General features: G+C 45.3%; 5 protein-coding genes across 8 annotated transcripts; all 5 read left to right on the forward strand.

The window, feature by feature from the left end:
- The first annotated feature begins 298 nt into the window (after positions 1-298).
- On the forward strand, positions 299-3216 carry LOC6526704 (facilitated trehalose transporter Tret1). Of its 3 annotated transcripts, none has more exons than XM_039370862.1 (7): positions 299-512; positions 579-699; positions 843-1075; positions 1619-2293; positions 2414-2617; positions 2739-2804; positions 2873-3216. In XM_039370862.1, the coding sequence occupies exons 1-7, from the start codon at positions 462-464 to the stop codon at positions 3092-3094; spliced, it is 1572 nt and encodes a 523-aa protein (XP_039226796.1). In that variant the 5' UTR covers positions 299-461; the 3' UTR covers positions 3095-3216. The 3 variants fall into 3 exon arrangements, with proteins under 3 accessions (XP_039226796.1, XP_039226797.1, XP_039226798.1); XM_039370863.1 differs by having other exon boundaries at positions 299-489; positions 578-699; XM_039370864.1 differs by having other exon boundaries at positions 299-489; positions 581-699.
- A 1054-nt stretch (positions 3217-4270) lies between these two features.
- LOC6526705 (facilitated trehalose transporter Tret1) lies at positions 4271-6737 on the forward strand. Its single transcript, XM_002087772.3, has 6 exons — positions 4271-4457; positions 4718-4950; positions 5007-5137; positions 5194-5555; positions 5966-6447; positions 6508-6737. The coding sequence occupies exons 1-6, from the start codon at positions 4409-4411 to the stop codon at positions 6652-6654; spliced, it is 1404 nt and encodes a 467-aa protein (XP_002087808.1). The 5' UTR covers positions 4271-4408; the 3' UTR covers positions 6655-6737.
- A 1108-nt stretch (positions 6738-7845) lies between these two features.
- LOC6526706 (facilitated trehalose transporter Tret1) lies at positions 7846-9760 on the forward strand. 2 transcript variants are annotated; one of them, XM_002087773.3, is made up of 6 exons: positions 7846-7977; positions 8043-8272; positions 8337-8467; positions 8522-8859; positions 8916-9328; positions 9401-9760. In XM_002087773.3, the coding sequence occupies exons 1-6, from the start codon at positions 7908-7910 to the stop codon at positions 9599-9601; spliced, it is 1383 nt and encodes a 460-aa protein (XP_002087809.1). In that variant the 5' UTR covers positions 7846-7907; the 3' UTR covers positions 9602-9760. The 2 variants fall into 2 exon arrangements, with proteins under 2 accessions (XP_002087809.1, XP_015053448.1); XM_015197962.2 differs by having other exon boundaries at positions 7877-7977; positions 8040-8272.
- A 1119-nt stretch (positions 9761-10879) lies between these two features.
- LOC6526707 (facilitated trehalose transporter Tret1) lies at positions 10880-12833 on the forward strand. The gene is made up of 6 exons (XM_039370865.1): positions 10880-11012; positions 11074-11303; positions 11370-11500; positions 11567-11898; positions 11958-12370; positions 12435-12833. Exons 1-6 carry the CDS (start codon positions 10883-10885, stop codon positions 12633-12635), a joined length of 1437 nt encoding a protein of 478 aa, XP_039226799.1. The 5' UTR covers positions 10880-10882; the 3' UTR covers positions 12636-12833.
- On the forward strand, positions 12833-14755 carry LOC120320624 (facilitated trehalose transporter Tret1). The gene is made up of 5 exons (XM_039370866.2): positions 12833-12945; positions 13013-13373; positions 13528-13874; positions 13930-14342; positions 14412-14755. Exons 1-5 carry the CDS (start codon positions 12867-12869, stop codon positions 14610-14612), a joined length of 1401 nt encoding a protein of 466 aa, XP_039226800.1. The 5' UTR covers positions 12833-12866; the 3' UTR covers positions 14613-14755.
- The last annotated feature ends 50 nt before the right edge of the window (positions 14756-14805 follow it).

A 14805-nucleotide genomic window follows, 5' to 3' on the forward strand; every position in this document is an offset into this window, starting at 1 on the left:
AATTGATAGTAGAATCGATCGGTTATCGTTGTTATCAAACTCGATTGTTTTCTGCTTATCGAGTTCAAAAATGAGTATGAAGACATTGTCCCCACAATAATCTTTTTTATTTAAATATTTATCTAGCTTAATATATTTTTATTGATTTGATTAGCTTCCTTAAATTTTACTTTTAGCTTTTTTGTCTCTATGGACTTTCAGTAAAACGGTTTCGCCCAATTAATGTTTAATTGCTTTCAATTGGTTCGCTTCGTTTTAATTAAAAAGCATTGTGAGCCACCCTCAGATTTCACCATAAACAAAACTAGCTGCCAAGGCAGACGTCCTCAGTTCTTATCGCCAAATCGGACTGTTTGCTCACGTTGGGCAAATATATACCTGCATATTGCTCATCCCGGCCATCTCAGCTGCCAACTATACAAAAACACGTCCGGACACGGTCTACGGTCGTTTCGTGGCCCATGGATGGGGTTCAACTGGTGGCGCATAGTACGGGTGTTATCTCTGGACGACGATGAGATAACGTCGCCGATGCCATAAATACCCCACAGCATCCATTAACTGATTCTCATTTTAGCAGTCAGTGCAGTGAATTGCAGGCGGTTTGCTCCCAGGCTTTACCATTCGATATTGGATACAAAATGTGCCTGCCGAAAAGAGTGGGTGGCCCGGCCATCCAGAGTGTTGCCACGGCTTTAGGTGAGCCCTCCAAGAGTCAGCCTTGCCTTAAGAGAAATAAGTAATTCTAGCATAAATTACATACCAATTTTAGTGTTAGTTGGCCACTTGAAGCGTTCTACTTTCTCTGTACTTAATAAAATGTATTTGTAACTTAATTTAAGGCAACATTCTCTGCTTTAACTTTGGCCTCATGTTTGGTATCACTCCGGCGCACATGACGCTCTACGAATCGGAGGAGAGGACTCCCTTGAACCAGGCCACCGATCCAGCGGGAACTGCGTGGCTGACAGGATACCTCTTCCTCAGTGCCGCTGTGGGAGCCTTGGTCTCCGGATTCCTGGCCCTGAAAATCGGTCCCAAGTCCGTGCTTCTCTGCTCTGGACTGCTCCAAATTGTGAGTAAAAAGTGGAACTAAAAGGGGGGTCTCTGGTAGACTGAAGGCCAGGGGTTCGCGAATGTCAATAGTAACATCCATTTCAGCGCACGGTTCGTTGAATTGGAAAATTTGCATGCATATCGACATTTTTATTTTTGTATGCGAGGAACACTGATGAAAAATGTGACAGTGACAGTAAACATATGCAAAGATTTAAAAAACGTTGGGACCTAGTACAACCACACTATTAATGCCCAATAAAATACAGAAATATACAAGAATAGAAGAACTTTAGTTGATGAAAAATGTGACAGTGACAGTAAACATATGCAAAGATTTAAAAAACGTTGGGACCTAGTACAACCACACTATTAATGCCCAATAAAATACAGAAATATACAAGAATAGAAGAACTTTAGTTGTAAAGTTTAACTACCTAAATCAATGTTCAAGTTACTCCATAGTGGAAACTAGTTAATCATTTGTACTCACTACGTATTTCGATCAGTGAATGCAAAATATTTCCCTTTTGATAGAAATTAAAATAAAATTCATTTCCAGTCTGCTTGGGCCTGCATCCATTTTGGCAACGACATAGTGCACATCTACGCCTCCCGTTTATTTGCGGGCGTGGCATCCGGCGCCGCATTCGTGGTGCTACCTATATTTATCAATGAGATTGCCGAGTCGCGTGAGAAGGCAGCCCGGCTCACTTTCACCATTGAGCTGTGGCGCACGCTGGGCATCTTGATTGGATTTGTCCTGGGCTTCTATGTGCCCTACGCCTTCGTGAACATCGTGGGCTGTGCCGTGTCCTTTGTTTTCACCATGACGTTCCCCTTCGTGCAGGAGAGCCCCCACTACTATCTGCGCAAAAACAACATGGCCAGCTTGGAGAAGTCGCTGCGCTGGTATCGCGGCATCCGCGACATCGACGATCGCGAGAAGCCGGAGTACCTCAGCGAGCTGGACGAGTTCCACGCGGAGCTGCGGAGCAGGGACAAGAACGTGGCCTCCACGCCCATGTCGCACAGCTACATCATCCGGCTGACATTCGTCAGCTTCCTGCTGACCGTGTGCGCCAAACTGAGCGGCGTATTCGTGGAGCTGAACTACGCAGCCGACTTTCTCGGACGCACTGGCTATTCCACGGAAACCAATTACGTGGTTTTGGCCAGCGCTCAGTGCATCGGAGCGCTCCTCGCACGGCTCGTTGGTCCGCGTTTGCCGCGAAAGGTTGGTGTGCAATTAGGTCAAAGTTCGTAGAAAATAAGAGCAACAAAAACCCATTATGGCACAAACCTTTCACATTTTGCACAACCATTGCTCACCTGCAATTCATTTCCTCTACTGCAGCTCCTGTTGTGCTTTTCATCGCTTTTTGCTGCCGCAGCAGTCATTGCATTAGCACTATTCAAGGCTTACGGACAATTTTGGTTGCTGGGCAACTGGGCTGATCGGTATTTGCCCATTGTTTTGCTGGCCATCCAGCTGGCTGTGGTCAGCTTTGGCCTTTATCCCCTGGCCGCAGTTGTTAGCAGCGAGGTTCTGCCCACTAAGGTAAGCCAGTTTGCTCCGCAAATGCCATTTGTTTACCCCAACAATTCTATTGTTTAAAGTTCACTAGAGTCGACTACAATTCAACACCTTCTGGCATTTTTTGACCAAAATCCCTTTTCAGCTCCATGACTTGTTGTACTCACTGGCATCTGCTGTATCGTGGCTCCTGCTCTTCGGCATGATAGAGGTAGGTGTTCCTGACCAAGACTACTTGCAGAAGCAGTCTATCATTGGCATTATCTGGTTTATTTGCAGGCATTCAATGCGGTCAAGGCCACAATTGCCCCCGGACTGGTGTTGTACCTGTGGGTCTTTGCCGGAGCCTCCATCTTCGTGGGTCTTGTTTCGCTGCCACTTCTGCCGGAAACCCGCAACCGTCGTCCTTCGGCGGTGCAGCGCAAACTGGGCTATGTGGACGATGGCGGAGTGGCCAAGGGATCGGCGGTGACGAACGGACACATCGCCACCCACATCTGAGAAGCTTAAGTACTTCCTCCTGTTAGCTTTACCAACGATATTAGTAACGAATTTAGTTTTAAACCGCCGCAGCGCGTTATTTAATAAGCAACCAATTAAAATAAAGCACTTTTCACCTATTATTTCTTCAAGTGATGCTGCTGACTGCATTTGGCCCGCAAAAGTATGCAATGCATTGGCTTGACTACTTGATTAATTCGTGATTACTCATCCGGCTGGCAACGGCAAGATCCGGAATTCAACAGTCACTTGCGTTCTGGGTTTCTGGCTACCAGCTTTATCATTTACCACGAATCTTGTTGTTTGGCCACGGGTCTTATCTGCCTTACGGTCTTTGGTCATAAAACTTTACCCCAAGTGAGAATAACTTGTGATAAAACTTGCTGTCGGTCAGCGAGTTTCGTCTGCGATTATGTGAAGAACTCTATAGAGGAAGCACTGGGTACACTGTAACTTGTGAAGACAGCGAGAAAGTTCATTTCATGAGCCCTGTCTGATGCTTTATAGACAATCTAATCATAGTTATACCTCAGGCCAATAAAAGAGGATCAGTTTTACCATTCGTTGTTCCTTTGTCTTTATTTGCACTGGGTGCATTAAAGAACTTGGAAAATTCGTGGCGCCAACTGCCGCATGCTGAGATCAGCGAAACACGCATCATTTTTGCGTGGTAAAAATCCGATTTAATTCGCGGCAGCTTCTAATCCAAATTTACGCGTTTACGGCCAACCAAAATGGCCAAAAATGTTAAATGCGCGACTTTTGTTTGCGCCGGGTATCTCGACTGGCCAAATATTAGCCACGATTATTATATTAGCGCACGAGTAATTTACAATGGTGGCTCTCTACTACTCTCTTCGGAGTGGATGTATATGGACATGGAAGAGTATAGAGAGAATCCCCATTGAATGCATATCAAATCAGGAAAAGGCAAACAAAGGCTGTAAAAGGCATTGTAATCGTCAGAGGGTTAGCAACAACAAATTTGCACTGACACCCCGGGCAGTAATTAACTAGATTCTGTGACAGTGCATGTGGGGATTCGCTTTTGCTCTCATTTGGCCGGAGCATAATGAGGCGGCGATAACGGTCTATAATCTACGCCAGTCGTAGTCGTAGTTCAGCAGAGCTCGTTTACGATCTAGTGCACTATATAAATATTATCATCCAGCCACTGGTTTCGCTTAGTTAAACGCGAACACCTACGGATATTTGACGGCCGGATCCGCGTGAATATCAGCCTGAACGGAGGACTCTCACGGGGGGCTATGTATAAACGCAAATAGGATTTTAATTGAAATACATTCCCGCAAAATGAGTTCCACTGGTGGTGACAAGTACCAGTATCTGGCTGCCATAAGTGGTTAGTAAACCGCAAATTCTAGTGCAAACCATATTCTATGCGATTTCAATGTGTACCAATGAACTGCTGTGCAAATATTCCAATTAATAGCTGTAAAGGCTGACTTTACAGCAAACGAAAGGATTTAAATGCATAATCCCTTGGAATCAGTGCTTGCAAACCACATTTCATGCCAATTTCATGAGTAGACTGACTAAAATTCATAATCCTGTGTAACTAAATTCCATTGCTGTTTTCTACATTCCATGTAAACAACTTAGTAAACATCATAACGATTTCCTATGGCGCATTTTGCGGTTGGCCATCCTCCAGTTTCCTGGAGCTTTCATCCGAGAGTAGTCCTTTGGAGACGGGTCCTTTGAGTCCAACGGATCAGGGATGGGTGGCGTCGAGTATGTGCTTGGGTGGCCTGATAGGCAGTTTTTTGTTTACCTGGCTGGCGGACAAAATCGGCAGGAAATGGTGCCTCATGTGGATGGCGCTTCCCAATTTGGTAATGGGAAATTGACTTCTTTTGTAGATTTAATTAAATGTACAATGTATTTACAGGTGGGCTGGGTGATAATACCCTTTGCGAGCAACCCAATGCATTTAATTATCGCTCGATTTATTGGCGGTGCCGCTGGCGGTGGCTGCTTCACGGTAATTCCCATTTATGTAGCTGAACTGGCCTCCGACAAGTGAGTTCCTCGCCAGAATTTAACCAGAAGCAATCAAGTAAATATCCTCATTGTAGCATTCGCGGTATTTTGGGCGTCTTTTTGGTGCTGACGTGCAATTTCGGTCTCTTGCTGGCTTTCATTCTTGGCTACTACTTCAACTATGCCCAAGTGTCCTGGATTGTGTCCTCGTTGTCCTTTGTGTTCGTCGGCTGCTTCTGGTTCATGCCGGAGACACCGCAGCACCTGGCCAAGGTGAACAAGATTGAGGAGGCGGAGCAGGCGCTGCGCTACTACCGCAACATCAAATCGAGTCCGGCCAAGGAACTCAGCGAGGAGCTGCAGCTGGAGCTGCAGAAGCTGAAGACCACCGAGAAGACCGCTGCGGATGGCGACGATGACGATGGCGCAGCTACCGGCGTGACTTGGTCCGACTTTGGTGAGATCACAGTGAATTATGATGAAATCGAAAGTGGGTTTTGTGCTGGTTGAACTACTTGTAGAGGGGTGTCGATGGGCGTTTTCAACAGGACGTAGTGAAATATTAACTAGAATTCAAGCTGACCTAAAGCCACCACACTGACGAGCCAATTCAAATTTCAAAAGAGACCTCAAACAGATAGGCTATTCAACACGGCGTATGCGCAATTTTATTTGGTGCGCATATGAAAACAAGCCGCTTATAATTGGGTTTGAACTGGATGCATTTCGAATTTTGAATCAAAACGTAATGAGCTTATGTTCATTAGATTTTGGCAAATGGGCTGTTCATAGATGACTTTGGAATAGGTGTTCTATTAACTTTTTTGCACCATAACTCTAATATATCCAATTTAATTTCTGAACCAGCTGGGGGCAAGACTGGCAAGGCATTCCTAATCGGACTCGGACTGATAAGCTTCAATCAGCTGTGCGGATGCTTCGCCATGGTGAACTATACGGCCGTGATTTTCCAGCAGGCGGGCTCCAACCTTCCGCCCACGGTGGCCGCCATCATAGTGGGTGCCATCCAATTGCTGGGCACCTACGCATCCACCGTTTTGGTGGAGCGTCTGGGTCGGAAGATCCTGCTCCTGGTCTCCGCAGTGGGCATCGGACTGGGCCAGAGTGCGATGGGCACGTATAGCTACTTCCAGATGCTCGGATACCCTGTGGCATCGTACAGCTGGGTGCCCCTTGCCGGGTTCTCCTTCATGCTGTTCCTGGCTGCGGTTGGACTGCTCTCCCTGCCATTCCTGGTGGTATCGGAGATTATGCCGCAGAAGGTGAGGAGCACCGCCATAATGATTCTAATGTCGGCGCTCTGGTTGATTTCCACCTGCACCATAAAGGTAAGTTATGCGTAGATACTCGAGTTTAGCAAATCATTAAATTCTTTTTTTCAATAACAGTTGATGCCGGTTTTCACCGCAAGCCTAGGAATGCATGGAACCGTCTTCATGTTCGCCAGCTTATCCTTCCTAGCAGCTATTTTCATCGCCATTTTCGTGCCCGAAACCAAGGGCAAGACAGTTGAAGCCATCTTGGCCAGTCTCTAGTACTTAAAAATAATATTTAATATTTAATAATCAATTGTTATTGTTGTTAATAAATGCGGTTAACACCTGCGGCCATAAACGAAGGCACAGTTGGCTTGATTGTTATATGGAAATATAACTACTACAATCGGTTGTCTATTCGGCTACCTTGATCTTCCACACAAAAGATCGTTTCAGTTACTAAAATCTTTGATTAGATAAGATCGCTTGCGATAAGGAACATCTACTATTCAGAAGAGCTTTGCCCATGGGCTTTTGCTTTTAAACGAACTTAAACCTAAATAAGAGAATACATTTCAATGGCCTAAATGCACTACTAACAATGGGCTTGTTTCTTAAGAACATGGTACATATTTAGATTAGAAACCAAAGCTCAGATGGGTGGTTGCTTAAACTAAGAAATTTGTATAGCCTTGGCAATGTTAAAAAATGTAGTCTGCTTCTAGGATCAGTTCTCCATGTGGACTTAAACATCATTATCGTTTTTCGCCTCACCAACTTAAATTTGCCACAGATTAGGTTTTAAAGTGCCATGAGAAAATCTCTATCCGTGTGTATGAAAATTTATTTTTCTCTCTTGAGAATTTAATTCCAGGTTGTGCACTGTGAACTTGGCTTTCGCGAGAAAATAATAAATGCAACTGCGCAGAGAAATGAAAATAAGCAAATCGTTTTTTTCCTAGGAAGAAGTGATTGCACTTACTTTGCAAAGGTAATAAAGGTTGCAGAAGCCCTTTAATGGGATTATCCTTTCAAAACATTTTGCTGCAGGAAGAGTCACTTCAGTTATTTAACTTTTTCACCAGAAATCTCCCGCCTTTGGCCATATCTACTAAAGTGTCTGTTGAGTCTGGACCAACATCGTAAACGTTGCAGCTTAAGGCCAGTCGAGACAGACAGGCCCCTTTTTTGTGGTCTCATCTCCGGTTTGGTAGAGTGGCAAATAATTGTTTGACTTGTGAAATGTCTGTTGTACAAATACAAAAAAAAATAAGTAATTTAAACTAACTTAATCCGTTGGGCGAGGAACAACAGGTGGCCGCAGCTTGCGCCACCTATCTTTACAATGTAATTTGTGACATTGAGGTGGGTTCGCCAATTCAGAAAACACCACAAAGATATATGGCCAGCGATCTCTAATATTGCCGATATAAAGTTTATGAAGGGGCCCAATTCACCGGAGCTTTATTCTCTGCTGGGATTTAAGAACTACACGCTTTCGCATTTGGGGCAGAACCCTGGAGTGAGCTAGAATGGCCAAGTTTTTCGAGAACTCCCTGCTGCAGCACAAAACCCGCTATCAGCTTTTGGCCACGGTAATTGGTGAGACTTTCCTCATTTTCCCCGCCGGGTATCCAATTGCAGTTCATAATGCTCCTTGTTAGCAGTTAACATTATTACTTTTGGACATGGAGTGGGTGTGGGTTGGCTCTCGCCGACACTGACCAAAATCCAGACGCCCGATTCGCCGCTGGACTTTGAAGTGAATCTCGCACAGATTTCCTGGCTGGGATCGATGCTGGGATTGGGCAGCCTGTGCGGTAACCTGACCATAGCCCTGCTGATTGAGAGGGCGGGCAGGAAGTTCTGTCTCTACCTCATGGCCGGACCTTATGCGGTAAGTAAATGTGCCTTAAGTTAATTAAGTCATTAGTTAATTAAGAAAGTGCCCACCATTCTAGTGTATCTGGATCTTGATCTACTGCGCCTCCAATGTGTACTACTTGTACGCAGCCAGGTTTCTGTGCGGATTCACTGGCGGAGCAGGATACTTGGTGGTTCCGATTTTCATTAGCGAAGTGGCCGATAGCAAGTGAGTTGATGTGCTTGGAAACTACAAAGCAAATCTAATTTCTCGAGTTGCCAGCATTCGAGGGGCTCTGACTTCGATGGTGATGCTGTCCGTCGATTTGGGAATACTGGCTGGCTACATACTGAGCACTTATCTGGCCTATCATGTCGTACCCTTCTTGGCCATTATCTTGCCCGTAGCCTACTTTATGGCCAATATAATGTTGCCCGAAACAGCCCCGTATCTGCTAAGGAAAAGCCAGCTGGCTGCTGCAGAGAACTCGTTCAGATACTACAGGAATCAGCGGAGTGCAGTTTGCGAGCAAACATCCAGGGTCAAGTTTGAGGAGCTACGCACAGCGGTTTTGTCCCAGCAGACGAGGAATGCCACACCGCTCAGTTACAAGGACCTCAGTAAGTGAGACCCTAACGACGTATGACACCCTTTAAATCCCATCAACCCATTGCAGCGACCAAGCCGGCTCTAAAGGGATTTGCCGCCTCCATTGTGCTCAGCTTGGGCTATCAGTTCAGTGGCGTTTTCAGCTTCATCAACTATATGTCCGACATTTTCAAGGCTTCCGGCTCCATTGTGGACGTTAATACGGCCACCATTATCATAGGATTAGTCCAGATCGTGGGCGTCTACACCTCGACCATACTGGTGGACATCGTGGGCAGGAGGGTTCTGATGTTGATCTCTACCTTGGGAGTGGGAATCGGTTGCATTGCCTTCGGCTGCTTTACCTACTGTGCCGACATCTATGATCTCAGTGAATTCAATTGGCTGCCTCTGGTGCTGATGGTTATCATCTGTTACGTGGCCAATATAGGGCTGATTGGAATCTTTTTCCTCGTCCTGGTGGAGCTCTTTCCAGTAAAGGTACGCATATTCAAAGCAGCATTCAAAGGGCATCATATCCACAGACTGCATCTCTGTTTTACATCCTTTCAGATTCGCTCCTTAGCCACCTCGTTGTCTGTGATTTTCTTGAGTTTGCTTGTCTTTGGTACCTTGAAACTGTTTCCTTTGATGCTGCACTACTGGGGCATATCCTTTACCATGTGGTTCTCAGCTGCCTCTGCACTGCTGACGTTCTTTTACTTCTGGTTGTTTCTGCAGGAAACCAAGGGAAAGTCAATGATTGAAGATTAACAAGTAGCTGCATTTGCCCTAAGGGCTTTAGCTTCTTTAAAACAAACTAAAGGTTGTCGATTTTAAACTAATAAATAAATCAAATGTAAAATGCGTTTCGATGACTTTAATCTTGTCATAGAAATTGTAATAAATATTTTTGTAAATTTTATGATTTAATTGGGATTTTTAGACTGATTTAAAATTTATATTGGTTTGTTTGGGACACAGAAAAGCAAATATTAATTTGGTATTTACATGAACAGTATGAGTTAAAACCTTTAAAGAGTTGTGAAAACGATTAAAGTACTGCTTGTTGTGTTAATTTCTTTATACATAAACGTGATGTTCCAGATGTTCATTAAATAAGGAAGGTTTTCAGATAATTTCCGCTTGCGCACAAATTCACATGTTTCGTAAGATATATTTCAGTTTTACAATATAACTTTTACCTTACTCTTTTACTTAAGAAAAAACACTGTTGACAATAAGACCTTAAGCCCATAAAGAAAATGCGTGGGCCTTCTGCCACCATTTATTTTGACTCTCCGGGATTATTTGACTAGACAGTATTAGTTAATCTGAGACATAATATAGTAACTAAGACGTTAAACACCTGTCCTCACTATTTGGCAGTTCTTGGTAACTTTGCTAGCCAAAAGAAACAATCAATCAGAAACCACAAAAACCCCTTGTGATTGTTTCGAGCTTGTGGGGAACGTGTCCTGGACAGATCCTGCACAGGATCCTTGGCGGGCGGAGGAGGTATGCTCGGCAGTATTGTGCCCTGAACTTTTAGTAATCGTATTGGCTGCAAGCGTGTCGTCACGTTTAGTGCCTCCTTTCCTTACACGGCAAGATAACCCAAAAGATAAGTGCTTAGCTATTTCATCATGGAATTCGACGTAATCTAGATCTTTTGGTGCACGGGTTACATGGCTTAGTGCGTTAAGTTCCTCCATTTGCGGCGTCTAATTGCGGAAGTTACTGGTGGTCCTTCCAACATTACTCAGGAAGATTGCTCATGACAAGTAAGTGAATGAATGGACTGGAGTCCTTTTGGTTTACACGGTATCCTTTAATTTTGACTACCATTTGAAGCTTCAGAATATTATTAACATTCCTGTCCGTTACCTTATTGGTATTATTTGTATTTCAAAACAAAATAATTTAAAGAAAAAATATCTTGAATAGAAAGTCTTTTCGAGTGTATTCATCCACGGTAGACGTCATAAAAGTCATTGGCTTATCGGGTTTAGATAAACCGGTCACGAAATATTTAAGGGGAAGTTGAGAGCGCAGATGAATCTCATTCAGTGTGGAGAAAGCATCTCGACCATGACGTTCAAATGGCGCTTATCCGCGGTCTTTGCCAATCCGAATTGCCTATTGGGACGCAGGAATCGGCACCAGCTCCTGGTTACCCTGCTGCGTAAGGAACCAAATGATGCACAAGTGCGTGACTTCAGATTCTAGAGCATTATACTCTGCAGTGAACATAGCCACCTTCTTCCATGGCCTTGGAGTGGGTTGGATGTCGCCGGTGATGAGGGAACTGCAGACCGATGAGTCGCCCCTCGAGTTTCCCGTTCTCGTGAGCCAGGTGTCCTGGATAGGATCTCTCGTGGGCATTGGCAGTGTGATGGGCAATCTGATCGCCGGATTACTCATGGATCGCATTGGTCGCAAGATGGTCCTCTTCTTCATTGCCATTCCGTACACGGTAAGATGAGTCGGCATTTTTGGCGCCACAATTTCACCACTCTTGTATTTCGTGGGATTCGTCTAGACCTTTTGGTTTCTGGTGTACTTCGTCCAGAGCGTGGAGTTCCTCTACATCGGTCGTCTGATGGCCGGCGTGACTGGTGGCGCCTGTTACGTCGTCCTTCCGACCTTCATAAGTGAAATCGCTGATACCAAGTGAGTCTCCAAGTGATGTGTGCTGAAATATACTATGGTTAACTAATTGCTCATAAATCTTTTCAGTGTGCGCGGTCGCCTAGGCTCCATTATCTTACTATCGGTGAACACGGGTGTTTTGGCGGGCTATATAGTGTCCACAAATGTGGGCTACTACACGTCTCCCCCGTTCATCATCGCCCTGCCCGTATTTTATTTTATCTGCAACATCTTCATTCCGGAGACCCCACATCACCTAGTTCGCAAGGGCAAATACGAAGCGGCCAAAAGGTCGTTCATGTTCTACAAAAATATCAGGAGAGAAGAAGTCAAGGCTGAGGACGAGTTCGAGGAGCTGAAGTATCTTCTAATTAAGGAGCAAACTGAGAAGGCCAAGTCCTTTGACTACAGGGATTTCAGTAAGCAGATAAGTCAGCACAAATTATATATTTACTTTAATTCTTTCCTTAATCCCTAGTTACCAAACCAGCATTTAAGGCCTACGCCTCCGCCGCTGTCCTGCTCATTAGCAACCAATTCAGTGCCAGTTTTTGTGTGACCACCTACTTGGCGGACGTATTTGCAGCATCCCACACCACTCTGGATCTGGGCACGTGCACCATAGTCATCGGAGTGCTCCAGATCGTGGGCAACTACGTGACCACTCTGCTGTGCGATAAGTACGGCAGAAGGATTCTCATGCTGACCTCCACTTTGGGGGCCGCCCTTTGCCTAACTGCCTTCGGCACCTTCACTTACTTCGCCAAGGTGATCGATCTCTCTGCTTTCGGCTGGTTACCACTGCTGATCTTGTCCTGCTTCGTACTCCTCTGCAACATCGGCTTGGTGGGATGCCTCTTCGTGGTTCTCGTCGAGCTCTTTCCGGCCAAGGTGGGTTTGGTTACCTCTAACCGCAACTATACTGGTACACATATGTTATCCTTTATATTTCCAGATACGATCTGTGGGCGTCTCCACCTTTGTGGTGATCCTGAGCAGCACCGTATTCCTCACGCTGAAAATCTTTCCCATCTGCATGGCGGTGTGGGGCATCTCGGCTACCATGTTGGGCTGTAGTGGAATTACGTTCTGCTGTTTTCTCTACTTCTGCTTCTTTCTGGAGGAGACCAATGGAAAATCGCTACTGGAGGCTTAGTTTGTTTACTGGAATGATAATGGGTTATCATCACACTTGTAGCACCTGTCCGATTAGCCTAAGCCAGTAGTTATCTTTACGGCCAGAGGATACAGGCCGGATACTTAAGCCGATTCCTCAGCGGAAAACCCTTTCAGTGGTCAGAGATACGTTGCCAGATGAAGACTGAATAAAGATCGGGGTGATATTTAATTCATATGTGAAGTGTACATTCAAATTTTTGGGTACAAAATGCTGATGCGGTTATTTCAAAGACCAAACTGCCTGCTTAATCGCAGGAATCGATATCAGCTGCTCACCACGCTGCTGAGTAAGTAGTCCTTTCTTGTACCATCAAGGACTCCCAGTGTATGACATTTATTTCGGGCTTCATTCAGTTAATGTCATATCCATATCACATGGCATCGGCATCGGATGGCTATCGCCCACCCTGCGGAAGCTGCAGTCCAACTCTCCTGTGGGCTTTGAGGTGAAGTCCGAGTTCGAGATCTCCTGGGTGGGCTCCATGCTGGGCATGGGCTCGGTGACTGGCAATATTCTGATTGGTTGCCTGCTCGGGCGCCTGGGCAGCAAGAGGTGTCTGCTCCTAATTGCCATTCCACATTCGTGCCTTTGGATCCTGGTCTACTTTGCCCAGAGTGTGGAGTACCTGTACGTGGGCAGACTTTTGGCTGGCATCTGTGGCGGCGGCATGTACATTGTTCATCCCATTTTCCTCAGTGAAATCGCAGATGCCAAGTAAGTGGATAATTTATGGCTGTCGCCACGGGGATTGTCACGATAGCTCGCTGCTGGCAAAAGATTAGAATGAACTTGAACGTCACGACAGGAAGAGTGCTGAAGTGCTATCACACATATTAGTTAACACTTACTCATTCATTTCCACCAACAGCATCAGAGGCACCTTCTCTGCCATGGTCATGTTATCGGTCAATGTTGGCGTTCTTGTGGGCTACATCATGGGCACCCACTTGCCATACTACTCGATACCCTTTATGGTGCTGATACTGCCCGTCTGCTACCTTGTTTCTGTGTTGCTGTTCATAAAGGAGTCGCCCATGCATCTCATAAGGATTGGCAAATACTCCGCCGCCGAGAGATCATTCCGCTACTACAAGAACATCAAGGACTCTGACAATATTCACCACCAGAATAGGGCTATGGAGGAGTTTGAGATCATGAAGATAGCACTGAGCAAAGGCGATCCACTGCAGGATGCCATCACCTTTAAGGACTTTTGTAAGTTTCTAACTATCTTAATATAGGTTTATTTCAATGTTTGTTACTCCGGAAGGCACTCGACCTGCTCTGAAGGCCTATGGACCCGCTCTGGTGTTAATGATTGCCAATCAGTTCAGTGGTCTTTTCACCATGGTCAACTACATGTCGGATATATTCGCCAACTCGGGCAGCACAATGGATCCCGATACGTGCAGCATCATAATTGGAGCCGTTCAAATCCTGGGCACTTATGTGACCACCTTGCTGTGCGACATCTGTGGCCGAAAGCTCCTCATGCTGGTCTCCACGGCCGGAGTGGCCATTAGTCTGGCGACCTTTGGATGCTTCACCAAATATGCCGAGACTCACGATGTGGGTGAGTACAGCTGGGTGCCTCTGCTCCTCATGTCGATGGACATTTTCCTGGGCAACATCGGCCTGGTGGGATGCTTCTTTGTCAGCCTCGTGGAAATGTTCCCTGTCAAGGTATGTTCCAAAGCCATACAGTTTAAAAGAATATATAAATGAGATTTATTTTAATTGCATTTGATGTAGATTCGTGCTAAGGCCACCTCAATGGCAATTGTGGTTTGCAGCAGCTTTGTGTTCGTCATGCTGAACATATTCCCGATCTGCATGAAGCAGTGGGGCATATCGGCCACCATGTGGTCCTGTGCAGGTGTCACGGCATTAAGTTTCCTGTATTTTACGTTCTTCATGAAGGAAACCAAGGAAAAATCCATGCTGGATGACTGAACACGTGTGTCAAAATAATGAATTCCATGAAAACATGCCACTGATTAAACAAAAGTTTATCATTATGAAATGGCACTTCCTTTTTACCATCAATATGTCATCACTCAAACGGAAATAATTTAAATTAAATTGGCTTACACTTTGAAGCGTTTCAATTCGGGAAAAATTAAATGGCTACGATTTCAGGTGTTCA

This window comes from Drosophila yakuba, chromosome 2L, assembly GCF_016746365.2.
Source record: "Drosophila yakuba strain Tai18E2 chromosome 2L, Prin_Dyak_Tai18E2_2.1, whole genome shotgun sequence".
Classification (NCBI taxonomy): Eukaryota; Metazoa; Arthropoda; class Insecta; order Diptera; family Drosophilidae; genus Drosophila; species Drosophila yakuba.